We start from the raw sequence: 15,572 nt of genomic DNA, 5'->3' as shown, positions 1-15,572 counted from the left end.
CGTGTTTTCATAGCAGCACTAGTAACTACAGCCAAAAGGTAAAAACAACCTAAATGTTCATGAAGAGGTGAATGAATAAACAGATTATGGGATATATTTTATAAATATATATGACATACATATGAAATGGAATATTTAGCCATAAAAATGAAGTATTGATATTGTTCATTTTCAAATGACTAACTTTATGTGAATTTCATCTCAATATAAAAAATGAAACAAAAAGGATTAGGTTAGATGATTTCTAAGGTTTCATAAAGGTTTAAAATCATAAGTCTATAATTCTTCCTTATTTTCTGGATACAGGGTGGAAGGGGTTAAAAATAAAGTTCAGCAGTTTAATGCCCTACTCTTGAATATGAGGAGATAAGCCAGGATCATAAGATATTTGAGGAACACTTCCAACATGAAATAAAGACTAAACAAGAAAAAAAAAAAACCATGGAAGACAATAGAGAGAATATAAGAAAATTTAAAAAACACTAATTTGTATCTTCGGAGTTAAAAAAAGAACAGATGCATAGGATTCATGAAAAGGTGATCAGCAATCTTGGAAGTTAAAGCCATAGTTGTCAATACAAAATTCAATGACATGGCTTAAAAGACACATCGAGCAAACCCCCAGACGACAATAAAATATTAGTTAAATAGAATGTAGGAGATAATATAAAAAGACATTTTCTAAAAAAAATTTCCTTAGTGCTACAGGACATACACCTCTAGGTTGACAGGGTTCTCTGACTGCCTAGTACCAAGAATGGTTGGGGTTGGGAACTGCAAAACATTATCATCAAACATAATCTATAAAAGAGCACAGATGAAATGGTATTAGATTTCTCAATACCCTAAACGACAGAAGACAATGTCTGCCAAAAAATGACACTGTTAAACTATCAATCATGAGCCTATTTACAGCGGTTTGGAAAATTTATTTCACTAATTCTTTCCTAGGAAGTCACTTGATCAAAACCTCTAGTAAGAAAGATGAGAGTCCATGAAATGCAGCTTCCTAACAAAAATGTTAAGGAAAGTTCTAGAATATGAAATAGTCAGCTTAAAGAGCAACCAGATGTTTGAAACAGAACAGTTCCAAAATGGCGGTCTAAGAAAAGTGGCTTGATAGACTAAAATATGAAGCAGCATCTGCATCTGAAAATACTGAAGCTATGATAACTACAAGGTAACAGCACAATAAGAAAAAAAAATCTTCAAATAAAAATTTGTGGGCTGTACAAGAAAATGTAATCGTCGTTCAGGACCTAGCTCAGCAGGGAACAGTTAAGTCTTCACAATGCAAATCTTAATGAACAAACTAGAACATAATAAAGTATATAGGAAAGACAGGAGTGGGAAAGTAAAGTTATGAAAGAACTAAATCTTATATGAGAAAGTCAATTAAAAATGCACATGGATTTATCAAAATGTCAGTATAGCCATGTAATTTGGCACTACATATACAAATGTCTTTACAATTAACAGTAATTGCCTCTAGGTGGCAAAATTTGGGAAATAGGACACGGATCTTGGGGTGTATTATTTTTTGGAAAGGATGTGCATGTGTTTGTACCTTGACAATTTAAAAAAATCAATAAAAATGACCGTTCATGATTTTTGCTCATTTTGTTCTTAGTATATCCACTCACCTTTGCCAAAATAATTAAATCTATGTAATTCATGTGTGCTTAAAGTTTACTTGCAGTAAAATGTGATTTAAATCTTCACTTACGTAATAAATGGATCTACATTTCTATGCAAGTCTGAATAGTACCTTACAGGTTTGACTGTATTACATAAAGAAATCTTTATAAATAGCTAACACACGTTGAGTGCTTAGCATATGCCTGAAATTGTTTAAAGCACTTTACACTTATAATTCTCATTTAATCTGCAAAATAACCCTCTGAGGCAGGTCCTGTTATTACCCCATTTTAGACATGAGAAAATTGAGGTTCAGAGTTTATGGAACTCACCTAAAATTAAAGTTATAACTAGAACTGGAAGTGAGGTATCCTAATGCCAAAGATCAGGGTACACCACCTTTACCCAAAGCTAATAATTCAGTTGACAAGTTTAGATTTCCAAGTTTCATTTCTCTTCAACTTTTTAACTAAGTATTTGTTTTTTTGTGCTTTATAAAGACACATGTGAACAATGACAAGACAGACACAAAACAGCATATAAGGAAACTATAGGCAACAATCTTCAACAGCAATATTAATAAGATAATGATTTGATCTGATATCATGTGTCACAAAAATTCCACAGCACAATGACCACATATGAAATTTGAAGGGTACCAATTAAGTTAAAATGGCCTACCTGGCAGATTCATTTTGACCTAACCAGATCTGCTTAACAAAATCACCCTCTATATAAAGTTATTGCTTTAACAGTCTTTGCATAAAGATGTCATGGAAAGATTAAATAGAAACATGTGAAATCATTTGTTCATTTATTCATTAACTTGTCAAATTCAGTTTTCTATACACTATGATGTTTATTCCATTTTGTACTATTAGATATACATATTTAAAAAAATATTTAACTTATTTTTATGAAGAAATTAAATATTTTCTGAAAAAGAATTATTTTATTATTGTTCTCTAGCAACAAACCTCAAACAATTCTCATCCAACTCAACTAACTCATTTAAATAACTCTGCTCGATGGCAACTCTAGTTTACACAATTCTATTCTACATAACACTGTTTACCCTGTTACACAGTATATAGTTAAAGAACATTTTTGTAATAAACATGTTTCTCTTTGATATGATACATAACAATATTTTCACACTTCCCAGCAATCACTCAAATATATTAAAAATGTATCCTTCTTTAAAAGGCACACACATTTACAGGTTCAAATCTTTATTGTTTTAAAATTGTACAGTTCTTTTACAATACAATATTTTGTTATTTAAATGACCTCTAAATGGTTAATGTGCAATGAATATCTTTTGTTCTGAAACTCAAACATGAATTACGATTTCATCAATATGATTATTCTAGAGTCATAAAGATGTTGGGAAGGTTTGAGACTGCATTTGAAATGGTTAGTAGCACAGACTCTTCCCTTTAGAACCCAGATGACCAATCCATTGAAAGTGCTTTTGAAGATTGCTGATTATTTATGGCTGATCTTAAAATCAGTCAACCAAATTACAGTTCCTTTTTTTTTTTTTTTTTTTTTTTGAAACATCAAAGGGCATTTAAAAAAACTGAAACAATTTGCTTTAGTATCTACTGAGGCAAACTCGAAATGATTATCGGCATGCAATAACACTCCTCTTTATTTTAAATAGTTTTGAATAATTTATACATTTTATAAAGAATGTGTTAAAGAGTGCAAGTATTCTGATACTGATTTCACAAAAGGACAAATGCTGGTAATAATAACATTTAACATCTAAGTTCAAGCTAGTGTATATTTAACAGGCAATTAATATGGCTCATCATAAGCCACAATGCACAAGGTATGCCCTTTGAGAAAATGAAGTAGTTTGGTCCGCATTTCTAGAGTTGTCTGGGTGAAAAAAAACCAAAAAACAAAAACCATTTTATTTCAGCCAAGGATTTTGATGAATTTATTATTCCTAAAATGAAGCCAGTTAAAAAGTAAATGATGTACACCAATGAAGTATACTGTCACGCTGACTTTTGCATAAAAAGATGGCCTGCTGTTTTTGGAGTGACGAATGAGCACTGCAGGACAAATCAGAAAAAAATGTCATAGAATGTATTAATTTTGTCCATAAGTTATACTTTCTTATTCCATGATACGGCTTTCACTCTGTAAAACTTTGTCCCCAAAGGAACTTTAAATCTGTTTTGTGCCTAAGAGGGAAAGAAAAAACGGAATCACTAGAGTGATTAAACCACATCTCTCACACACCCCCCCCCCAAAAAAAACAAAAAGAAACAAACAAAAAAACCACATCACACAAGTACCCTCCTATCATATTACTCATTGCTGAGTATTGAGGGGTTGGAGGGATGTGGGGGTCTTTATCAAACCATGTAAGATCTACCCCTCACCAACAGAGAATATATTGAGTGAATAGGAAGGACAAAGTTGGTAGATACTGCTAAAGAATATAATACAAAGTGAGCCATACATCATTATTTTAAGTATCAAAGAAACCTCAATACTATATGGTTCAAGTTCTATTCGTGTTTTGTACATTGAGGCCCCAAATTACAGTGAGTCAGGAAGAATGCTCAGAAGATTTCACTGACTCTAGAGCACTGACACTGTTATACAATCAGTCCATTTAAGCCACCAAATACTTTACACTACCTTTCTTCAATGGGGGTAGAGTATGAAAATAATAAAAGATCAACTGTATTTATAAATAAAATTCCCTTTTTGTCTCTAGTTATACAGGGATTTTTTTTTCTTGCAAATTAGTTACACTAGTAACCTAACAGTCATAGAACACAGACTTTGTAGTAGTTTTCCATTATATGTTGATAGGTTATAGTTAATCTATCTCTACTATCTAAGGACAGCATGAATACTTATAAATTGCCAGTTCAAACTCCCTCTCATTAAATTTAAGCTCTAACTCAAATGAGCATAAAGGCCAAGAACAGCAGTGGTAATGATTTCTATATAAAGCAGTATTAAAATCTTCTTTATAGTTCCTAGGCTTAGTATCACATGATGTCGTTTTTACCTTTTTGGCTTGACAGTATTCTTTTTCCATTACTTTTCCAAGTACCCAGGGTCTTCTAGATGCACCTGAAGCTAACAAAATTAAATAGTTAATCTCTTTTTGAAAGTATGATTATAATTATTCATGGAAACATAACTGCCAGAATTAAAACAGACTAAAAAAGCTCTCATGAGTGGAAGAATATGTAAGACTTTAAAAACTACTGAAATCACTGAAATGCTTAACAATTTACAAAACTAAATTTATGTTACTTTTCAACCAGTAATGTGTGTGTAGCTCTTGTTACTCGTTAAATGTACATGATATGTCAAATTACAGAAATAACAGTTCAGGAAACACTAATAATCTAAGTACAAATCATGAACAAATATCTAGGAATTCTAGGCTAACTCAATAGTGCCATCTATTGAAAGAACTAATAAAGATGACCGTTCCCATTTCTTTAAGCAAACAAAATGCATAGGTTCAAAGCAAAACACTCATTTTTGATGGGCAGTATTTTTAATACAAGTTCTCAAAGGCAGCAACTGAACAGTTCTCACATCCCTATGCCACAGTGCTTGGCACAGCAGTGTGTATACAGTTGGTACTCAATAAATAACTAATAAGGGCTAAGAACCAAAAAATTCTAGAAGGGCAGTACTTGTGTGAATGAAGGAAAGCTGAAAAATGTGAGAGAAGACAGGATAATCCTAGTCCTCATAAAGTCAAAATGTGACAAGCCAAGTGGTACCCATTCTCTTTTTAAATTCATCAGAAAAGAAGCTGTCTTATTAAAATTGACTTCAAAAGTATTCAGGCAATAAACTACAGATGCCTCTCAACTTATGATAAGGTTATGTCCAGATTAAACCCATCCTATATTGAAAATATCTAAGTTGAAAATGCATTTAATACTTCTAATCTACCATACAACATAGCTTAGCCTAGTCTCAGAACATTTACATTAGCCTACAGTTGGGCAAAATCATCTAAAAAAAAGCATATTTTAAAGTGTTGAATGTCTCATGTAATTTATTGAATACTAAAAGTGAAAAACAGAATGGTTGTATGGATACTGAAAGTAGGGTTTCTATGAATGTATATCACTTTCACACCATGGTAAAGTCAAAAAATCTTAAGTAGAACTACCATAAGTTGGGAACTGTCTGTATTTTGTTTAGGCTAAAGCCTTTGAAAGAAGGCATACGGATTTTTATTCCATAAAAATAATTTGGGAAGATATACATGAAAGATATCCCTAATAAATAATCAGAAATGAACCTGAAGAATATGATCACATGACAGAAACATAAAAGATCCTGGACAATAGTATGTGGTGAATTCTCTGAAGAGTAAACTAGCACTTCACAGCCAATTACTAACATACAAAAAGAATCATCTAAAACTAAATGCTTGTATGATGCCAGAAGAGTAATAATAAGCCCCACTATCAGAAGGCATAAAAACACTCTGGTAATCTGCACTCTCCCAAGGCAACAACACAGGGGTAGCATGATCCCAACTGGCATTCCTCAAAGGAAAAAAGGAAGGGTGGAGGCAGGTTATTCATGGTTAAGACTGTCAAATAAATAAATTCTTTTCTGTAGTACTTGCGAAAGTCTTTAAAACGGCAGTGTGCATTTTTTAAAAAGTTTTTTAATGTTTCCCAGATTTAAACACTGAACTCTTCAAAATGAACATGGAAATGTTGAAAGGTAATGGGCTAAGATGTAACTTACCATCATACGGTTCTGGGGGAAAAAAGTGTGCACACATTTGTGTATATTTATATATTAGATACATACACATAAAGAGATATTGCAAGTGGGGTAAAATGTTAATAACAGATGAATCTGGGTAAAGAAATATAGGTTTTCTTTGTACTATATTAATCTTTGCAACATTTTCTAAGTTTAAAAATAATATTCAAATAAGAAGTTTAAACAACTGAAAAACACAAAACCCCATAAAAGACAAAAGAAGTATCAGGTTCATTATTTTCAAGGTAAAAAGTACTAAGTAAAAATAGTAAGTTATTAGCTATCTTCTCATTTTGCATGGTTACATGATTACTGTTTCATGGATACTCTAAACAGCCAACCACAAATAGCCATGATGGAGTTGTCATGGGAAAGTGGCCTAGTTCAAGACTAGGAATTTGCCAGCCTGGTCAACAAAGCGAGACCCTGCCTCTACAAAACAAAACAAAAAATGGGCATAGTGGTGGTGCACATCTATAGTACCTAGTCCCAGCTACTCAGGAGGCTGAGGCAGGAGGATTGCTTGGGCCCAGGAGTTCAAGGCTACAGTGGCCAATGATCATGCCACTGCACTCCAGCCTGGGTAACAGAGCAAAAACTTGTCTTAAAGAAAACAAAGGCCAGGTGCGGTGGCTCAAGCCTGTAATCCCAGCACTTTGGGAGCCCAAGACAGGCAGATCACGAGGTCAGGAGTTTTGAGACCAGCCTAGCCAACAGGTAAAAACTCGTCTCTACTAAAAATACAAAAATTAGCTGGGCGTGGTGGCGCACGCCTGTATTTCCAGCTACTCGGGAAGCTGAGGCAGGAGAATTGCTTGAACCTGGGAGGCAGGGGTTGCAGTAAGCTGAGATCGTGCCACCGCACTCCAGCCTAGGCGACAGAGCAAGACTCCATCTCAAAAAAAAAAATCTATCTATAAATATATAGATAGATACTTGACTTTGTTGCGAGTCAGTCCAATTAGATTAGGAACATCAATCTAAATGGACTTACTTTGTTTTAGTGTTAAAAGTAATTCTACTTAGGCTAAGTATACCAGGATATCTATTCTGTTCTTTTTTAGTATTTTAAAAATCTAATAGATAATAGACACTGTTACTTGGTATATTTTAACAAAGCTTATTTCCTTTTTTAAAAAAATAACGGTATAGAACAGTATAATGATAAACAAGGTAGGAACATAGGATGATATAGGATAGACTAGACATTTTATAATTTAAGAAAACTTTTTTTTGCCAAAAAAAAATGCTTTTATATAAACAAATAAGCATACATTAATCTTGAATAGTCTGTACACATGAGAATTTTGACAATATAATTATCCAACTGCTAGGGTTATGAGATGTCCGAATCACTGCACATTCTGATCAACTGGTCCCTTGTATAAGCTACACTCCTTAATTCTGAATTGTAAATGGAATCCATGAAAATAATCTAGATAATATAGATTTTATAAAAAAGCAGACTACACAGGGTTCCCTCTTAGTGACTTAATTCTTATGTAATTAAACAGGGGGAAAAAACTTTACTTATGTAATTTCCTCCATTCCAGGTTTATATTTTAGTCATGGAATGACACTTACCACCCTCACCTGGTTTGAGATCCAGGGCAGGTAGAGACTCTGAATGTAGAAAATATAAAGTAGGACTAACAGTAAATAACACATAATTGTCATGGCGTTCGTCTAGGATGATGAGTACCAAATCTCCCACCTGAAAACTGATAAAGAAATGCAATTTTATTGACTTACAGTTACTTTCAATCTCCCTATTCTGAAAACTTAGCATATATACTTAATGATCAACTACATATTAAGGTATTAATGCAATATTAAATTTCACATTTACATGATACTCTTTTTGCATTCTGCCCAGGTCCTAATGGGACTGCTGGTCATACACAGATATTCAAAGGATGATGTCAGGGGCTGTCAAAGACCAAAAATTTCTTTAATAAAGTTTCCATTATCTAACGTTAAGAAACTGGATGAAAAGCAGAAAAAGCACCCATTATAGTTTATCCAGTCATAGCAAGATTTTTTTCTCCTAATCTTTCATTTCACACTAAAAATTCGGAGAGACATCTCATATACAGTCACAGTGTCAAAGAAAAATTAGATCTTGTCTCCAAGCGTAGTGCTCTTCAATTTACAAGAAAAAGCAACTGAGCTAGGTCCAGAAGTCAGGTGCTTAATTAGGTCTAACAAGTCAACAGATATTACTGTTTTGGGGTATAAGCCTGAAAGAAGAAGACAGGGAAAGACAGAAGTGGGTACAACCAATTACATGCTTAAGTGGTGTTTGTCTCTTTACAGCCTTTTTTAGAACTGTTGTTCAAAACATCAAAAGGCCTTGAAAATCAATGTCATATTTTTCAGTTGTCAAGATCATTTAAATTGGTAGATCCTATACCTAATAAATCATCAAAATCAGCTGGGGAAACTTTTAATGTCTTTTATTTATTAAGACCCTACAAATACTTAGTGATTACCTAACAACCATGTGGCAGGCACTGTTTTGGCTAAACGCCAAAAGCTAATAACTTAAAATGGGGAGATGGGAGATGGGAGATGGGGCCTCTATGAGGCAGTATTTTTGGAGCTCCTCTCTCTAGTCTCTGAAAGACAATTAATGAACTGCCCACTGACATGACATACAGCTGGTAAAGACAGATACCACCAAGCCCTTTCAAATCACTGAGAGAAGATGAAATTTTAATGAGACATGAAAAGTCAGAATCACAGATACCTGACAACCAAAAATGTGGTCAACAAATTTAGAAATTTAGAAATAAAATACAAGGAGTTAAATAAAGGATCTTAACTTTCACAACCTTCCTGTCAGGATAAAAGGCTGAACACTATTCATAAGTTGCTAACAATGCTTTTATTATTCCAGAGCTCCATTTAAATAACCAAAGCTAAAGAAAAATTTTAACTATGGGGTAATACAGTGCAGGAAAATTATTAAACCATTCAATTGATAAATTCTGTAAACCAAAAATAAAATTTGAAGCCCCCCCCAACCAACCATCTGAATGAACTTCCTCCCCTAGGCCAGTGCCCTATACATTTAACCTGAAAGACTGGTTCAGGCCATGACAAAAGGCAGGGGTTGGACTTACGTCATCATGTCCTCTTCCCTTTTAGAATTCAGGAAAAGTCAACAAGAATTTAACACTAACACAGAGGTTAAGCCTGATAAAAAACATTCACAAACTATTATCTGTCAAGCCTGCTACCTGCAGGCTTCATCTGCATGACAAAACTTTGGTCTCCACAACCTCTTACCTTAACCTGGACATTCCTTTCTACTGACAAGTCTTTCAACCAACTGCCAATCAGAAAACTTTAAAAATCTACCTATACTTTGGAAGCCACCCTCCCAGCTTTCACTTGTCCCACCTTTCTGGACCAAACCAACTTGTATCTTCAATGTCTCATGTCTCCCTAAAATGTATGAAACCAAGCTTCCCCCACACCGTCATCCTGACCACCTTGGGCACATGTTCTCAGGGGCTCCTGAGGGCTGTGTCACAGGCCATGGTCACTCATATTTGGCTCAGAATAAATCTCTTCAAATATTTTACAGAGTTTGACATTTTCATTGACAATTTGTTTATTATGAATTTGAAGAATATTAATAAAATGAAATCTAAAAACTAAAAATGAGGAAACATTGCAACTTAAAAACAAATAAAAACTCTCCAATATAGATTAACAAGACTAAGGAGATAAACGGGATTTAAAAGAGGTAGCACATGCTGAAAAGTTAACTGGAGGAAAAGGCTTCAAGGATATTTATGTTAATCATAATGCTATAATAGGAAAGTTTTGGCAATCTAAGTGTTTCCAGAATAACAATTTAGAAAAATCCTGCTTTCCAATAAAAAACTTCTACTACTACTGAGTGCAAAACACTCAGCTCAGTGAACCTGGACCTGAATTACTGTCACTGAAATACATTTTCATTAACAATTCAGTAAACGTTTTTCACAGAAAAATACCCACAAAACTAAAATACTTACTCTCTAATAGCTATCTTTTCAGAATGCCTTGAAGATACTGAAGACATGCTCTGAGACATCTAAAAAAAAAAAAAAAGTTTATGAACTCACACAATTTGAGTACCATATATATTCTTACTGCAAAAATTTCACCCACTGTTACACATTCAAGCCTGTGTCCAGCTTTAAAGAGCCCACACTAATATAGTTCTTATGTTCATTAATAATTCCTTTACTTCAACAATTAGTAAATTTGGTTAGATTAAAAATTGATTTTAGAATCACATTTTATTCATATTACATATTTAATCTTAAAAATAAAACACAGAGAAAAGGACAAGTTTTTCAAGAAGACTTTGAAAATTCTAATGCATTAGATTCACAATCTTTCATTTTGGAAAAACAACAATGTTGGAAACAAGTGCTCAGCGTAGCCAAAAGAAACTCACACTTAGAAAATTTCTTGGCAAGGCAAATTTACTTCTGCAGAAGGCTGCTGCTCGCAGCTGTCACAATTGCATCAAACAAATGAAGGAAGGGGTTTTATCTCTAATGCAGTTTCTGTTTCTGTGTCCTTCCCCTATTGGCTGGGGTTGGACCACACAATCTAAGCTGATCCCGGTTGGCTTAGACCTAAACTTTTTCCAAATAGGGTAAATGTATGATTTGTGAGAAAAGGAGAAGGGGATGGGGTTGATTTACAATCTTACAACTTATGACCAGGAAGTTGAGTCTTTGAAGAGGAACTTAGTTGTCCCAACAAACAACAACAATAAAAAAAACCAAAAAGACTTAAAATCTCCAGCCTGGGCAAAACGGTGAAACCCTGTGTCTACCAAAAATACAAAAAATCAGCTGGGCGTAATGGCAAGCGCCTATGGTCCCAGCTACTTGGAAGTCTGAGGTGGGAAGATCACTTGAGCCTGGGAGGCAGAGTTTAGAAGTATAACGCAGCAAGCAAAGACACCTGGTGACCATCAAACAGGCCATCTGGAGGCAGAACGCTATCTGAGGAATTTAGAAGTAATTAAACTTTCCTAGCATGTGGTTACAGCTCTCTTTCAAAAATGTTGTAAGTAACTAGAATTTCTATACATCTCCAGAATGTATGCATGCCAAAACTCACTGAGCAACCCTTGCTGACATCGAGACACAAAAATGTCTACAAATGTAATCATTTATCATGACCTACATGGCCAACATTGGTCCAAACTACCCTTAAGATCCCGCCTTAAGGTCCATATATGCTCGTAAGAAAATTCACCACAGCACGCTCAGTCCTCTCTTGCTGAGGTGCCCCGCAACACTTTTCAGCAGCATTCGCTCTAATAAAACTTTCCTTTTTCAAATCTATACTGCTGTCAGTAAATTCTTCTTACCAAACCAGAGTCAACCACTTTGCAATGCCAGCGCTCTGACACTCTGCCTAGCAAACACTACTACTCTGGTTAAACTGGGGTGGGAGCATAAACTTCTGAAGGCTGAGAACAAACCTCTTTTCTCATCTTCAATGCAACTTCTGAGATGTCTCAGTTTAAAAAAATTTGTGAACAATCACAAAACAATGAAATTTGTGATAGTCACCCATTTCCTCTACTGATGATGAGCACAATGAAATGGTACTTGCTAGCTGATAAGCTATAGCCATAGCTCAGCCGGGACTGTTCTGCTCTTCAAAGCTTGAAAGGGTGGTAAAAACACCTATTTTTCCCAAGCAAATGAGCCCAACGCATGGTTGCACAAACCAAGGACAGATAAGGATTTTTTTTGTTTATTAAGTCAAATTTTGATGCTCTGAATTTCCTCCACTTCCCTCTGAATACTATCCGGTACAATGCAGGGTTCTCAATAGGTGTTTTTAAAAAGAGAAATAAAACAACAAATAATAACTAGGAAGGCCTAAAACTGTATAGCAACTTACTAAAATGGTCTATATCCTGCCAGTGAAGGTAAGATTGACCATCATTTTTAAGACTATAATTCAACTTTTGTTTTTTAAAAGCTTAAGTTTTTTATATATTACAAATGAAGACAATGGAAGAAAAAATTTGTGAACATAGCTGTATGTCCATGTGAAAGTGTGATTTACATTTGGACACCTTTCTGAATGTGACTGTGATGCTCTCTGGGTCTGAAAGGCAATTTATTCTGTGAAAAGAAAATAAATCCTGGGAACCAAAAATCACTAAGGAAAAGGGAGGTCAAGCTGGGAACTACATCAGGCAAACCTGCCTCCCATTTTATTCCTAAAATAAGATAGCTACAAAGACCTCACAATTTGCCCATAAGAAAATTCCTTGTGGACAAAGAACAGACAGAACTTGAAGTCATCCCTCTGTTCCTCTGCTCACGTGAGACAAATGCGTATCTGATTGCTCTCTCGGCCCCACTGCTTCACTAAGTCAGACTAAAGCATAAGTGACAATTCCTCTACCATCCTCTGACATGTAAATTGCGTATTCAGTGAAAGGCTAATCACAGTTTCAAAATAATGCAACCATTTGTCTCTTATCTACCTATGACCTGGAAGCCCTCTCCCCAGCTTTGAGTTGTACCACCTTTCCAGACAGAACATCTTACACATACTGATTGATATCTCATGTCTCCCTAAAATGTATGAAACCAAGCTGTGTCCTGACCACCTTGGGCACATGTCGGGACCTCCCGAGGCTGTGTCATGAGCTCGTCCTTAACCTTGGCAAAATAAACTTTCTAAATTGATTGAGACCTGTCTCAGATACTTTTGGGTTCACAATTAATTTACAAACATATGCCAAGCATCTATAGTATACAAGTTAGCATTCTAGATGCTAAGAATGTAGCGGTGACCAAAACGGATTAAAATCGCTGCCAAACAGAGCTTATATTCTATTGAGGATAAATAAAGCATACTACATAAAACACATATTGAGTCATGTCTGAGATAGACCATTCTTCTAAGTCTTTGTGATAAAATTAATGATTCACAGTATAATCACTACAAAATATGTGATTTTTGCTGTTCAAGTTAAGGTATAAAGAAGAAAGGAGATGTCTCGCTACAAGATATTTTTATTTTTTAAACAAACTAAATTCTAAAAAGTATTTCAAAACTTTTCAAAAGTACTGAACAGAAGCCTTAAACTGTTCCTACTACCTTGTAAACTGTAATTAATAGAACTTGAAAAAATAAAGTTATTGCTTTATTAAAACATATAATTGGCTGTAAAATAGGCTGTTCAAATAATTGGTTAAATTCCCAGGTTAAAGCCAAGGCAGTTTGGCTGGGTGCAGCAAAATTCCAGGCAATTCAATTTGCCTGGAATACCAGCACTTGGGGAGGCTGAGGCAGGTGGATCGCTTAAGCTCAGCAGTTCGAGACCAGCCTGGACAAGATGGTGAAACCCCACCTCTACGAAAACAAAAAAACAAAACCTAAAACCAAAACAAAACAAAAATTAGCTGGGTGCGGCGGCACTCGCCTGCACTCCCAGCTACTTGCTGAGCTGAGACAGGATTGCTTGAGCCAAAGAGGTTGAGGCTGCAGTGAGCCAAGATCGCACCACCACACTTCAGCCTGGGCGACAGACAGAGACCTTGTCTCGATTTTTTTTTTCATTAAAAACAAAACAAAACAAAACAAAACAATAAAAACCAGGGCAATTTACAGTACCACATGGGATCTCTTGCCTTTTAGGCATTTTCACTTAAAAATAAGATTCATGAAAAGGGCTGGGCACAGTGGCTCACACCTGTAAATCCCAGCACTTTGGGAGTCCAAGGTGGGCAGATCACTTGAGGCCACCAGGGGTTTGAGACCAGCCTGTCCAAAATGGAGAAATCCTGTCTCTACTAATTATGCAAAAATTAGCTGGGTGTGATGGCGCACACTTGTAATCCCAGCTACCCGGGAGGCTAACACACAAGAATCGCTTGAACCTGGGAGGTGGAGGTTGCAGTGAGTCGAGATCGCACCACTCCAGCCTAAGCTACAGAGCAAGACTCTGTCTTAAAAAAAAAAAAAAAAAAAAAGATTCATGAAAAGATATAATGTATTAAAATTATGCACACTTGTGAGTAAATATATTAATCTTCAAAAGACTTAGGAAGCATAGCTCAAAACTGATTATGATTTTAAGAATCTTAGGTGCTTCAACTGGTCATACCTACAGCCGTAAATTCTCCAAGACATTACTTAATTTCACGCTAAGAAAAAAGTCTGACTCTACAGTCAGGACATAACTCTGGCCTGACTTCAGCATTCTGAAAATCAATAGGATTCAATGACCAACACGGACCAACAAACCTACTATAGATAAGTCAATCAAAGCATACATCCTCTGATGGAATATCTTCATAATGAAATATAATGCAAATCATTTAAAAATGTTAAGACCAATTTACCAAGAAGAAAAATCTTACCAGTCTTTGATTTAACCGTTTATTTTCTTCTTCTTTCAATTGCAATGTCTGCAGGTGGAAAAAAGAGACCTGTGGTTTATCTTTGTACCTACTCAAATAAATCTAAACAGTGAGTGTCAAAGTTTTCATCAGACAAAAATGTTTGGTTTGGGTATGAAAAGTTGATGGGTATATTATTTTCTATGAATCCTTTCCAAATGTTTTCATTATCTACTAGCTTAAATGAGAACCAGAGCAATTTTAGATACATTTACCAAGGACTGTCAAACATTAATACGCATTAGAAACACCTGTGGAATATATAAATAGGTAGTAAAATCTGAGATCTATCCCCAGAAACTTTGTTAACTAAGTTGTGCCTAAAAGAATACATCTGGCATCTGTAACATACAGGTTATGCTGAGGTAGGAAATCACATAACCCTTTCATAATAGAAAACATGCTATATTCAAATGAAGTTGTACAATTCTGAATTTGGATTTTTATCAGACAATTACACTTGTAAAGAAAAAAAGGCATTGTTGAAAATCTTATAGGCCTAAAGAATGAAAAGTAATCTACGAACAATGATCTGCCAAATATGTACCAATTTGATCTTACAGTACCCTTAATAAAGGAAACCCTTTATTATCAGTTTTTTCTTGCCCATTTCAATTCTTTATTTAAAACGTAACTCCCTTCATTACTTATTTTCATTTTTGCCAATTTCTGAAAAGTATTTAATACTTTGTTTCTGAAACAGAT

The 15,572-nt window shown here is 34.9% G+C and overlaps 1 protein-coding gene across 12 annotated transcripts in view; it reads right to left on the bottom strand.

Moving 5' to 3' along the window:
• Positions 1–2,435: 2,435 nt before the first annotated feature.
• Positions 2,436–15,572, bottom strand: part of RB1CC1 (RB1 inducible coiled-coil 1) — a 92,917-nt gene continuing 79,780 nt past the window's right edge. For 5 of the 12 annotated variants that reach the window (XM_032759785.2, XM_058444647.1, XM_058444646.1 and 2 more), the window contains 5 exons: positions 14,829–14,876; positions 10,449–10,507; positions 8,005–8,141; positions 4,679–4,749; positions 2,436–3,836 (listed from right to left, as the gene is read on the bottom strand). In XM_032759785.2, the coding sequence (XP_032615676.1) occupies positions 3,759–3,836; positions 4,679–4,749; positions 8,005–8,141; positions 10,449–10,507; positions 14,829–14,876 (393 nt within the window). In that variant the 3' untranslated portion in view covers positions 2,436–3,758. Of the gene's footprint in view, positions 3,837–4,678; positions 4,750–8,004; positions 8,142–10,448; positions 10,508–14,828; positions 14,877–15,572 lie in introns of those variants that run through there. The other 7 variants (XM_032759790.2, XM_032759786.2, XM_032759787.2 and 4 more) reach the window with 7 other exon arrangements.

The sequence above is a fragment of the Hylobates moloch genome, unplaced genomic scaffold (assembly GCF_009828535.3).
Source record: "Hylobates moloch isolate HMO894 unplaced genomic scaffold, HMol_V3 SCAFFOLD_9, whole genome shotgun sequence".
Taxonomy (NCBI): Eukaryota; Metazoa; Chordata; class Mammalia; order Primates; family Hylobatidae; genus Hylobates; species Hylobates moloch.
This window is presented reverse-complemented; position numbering and strand designations above follow the sequence as displayed.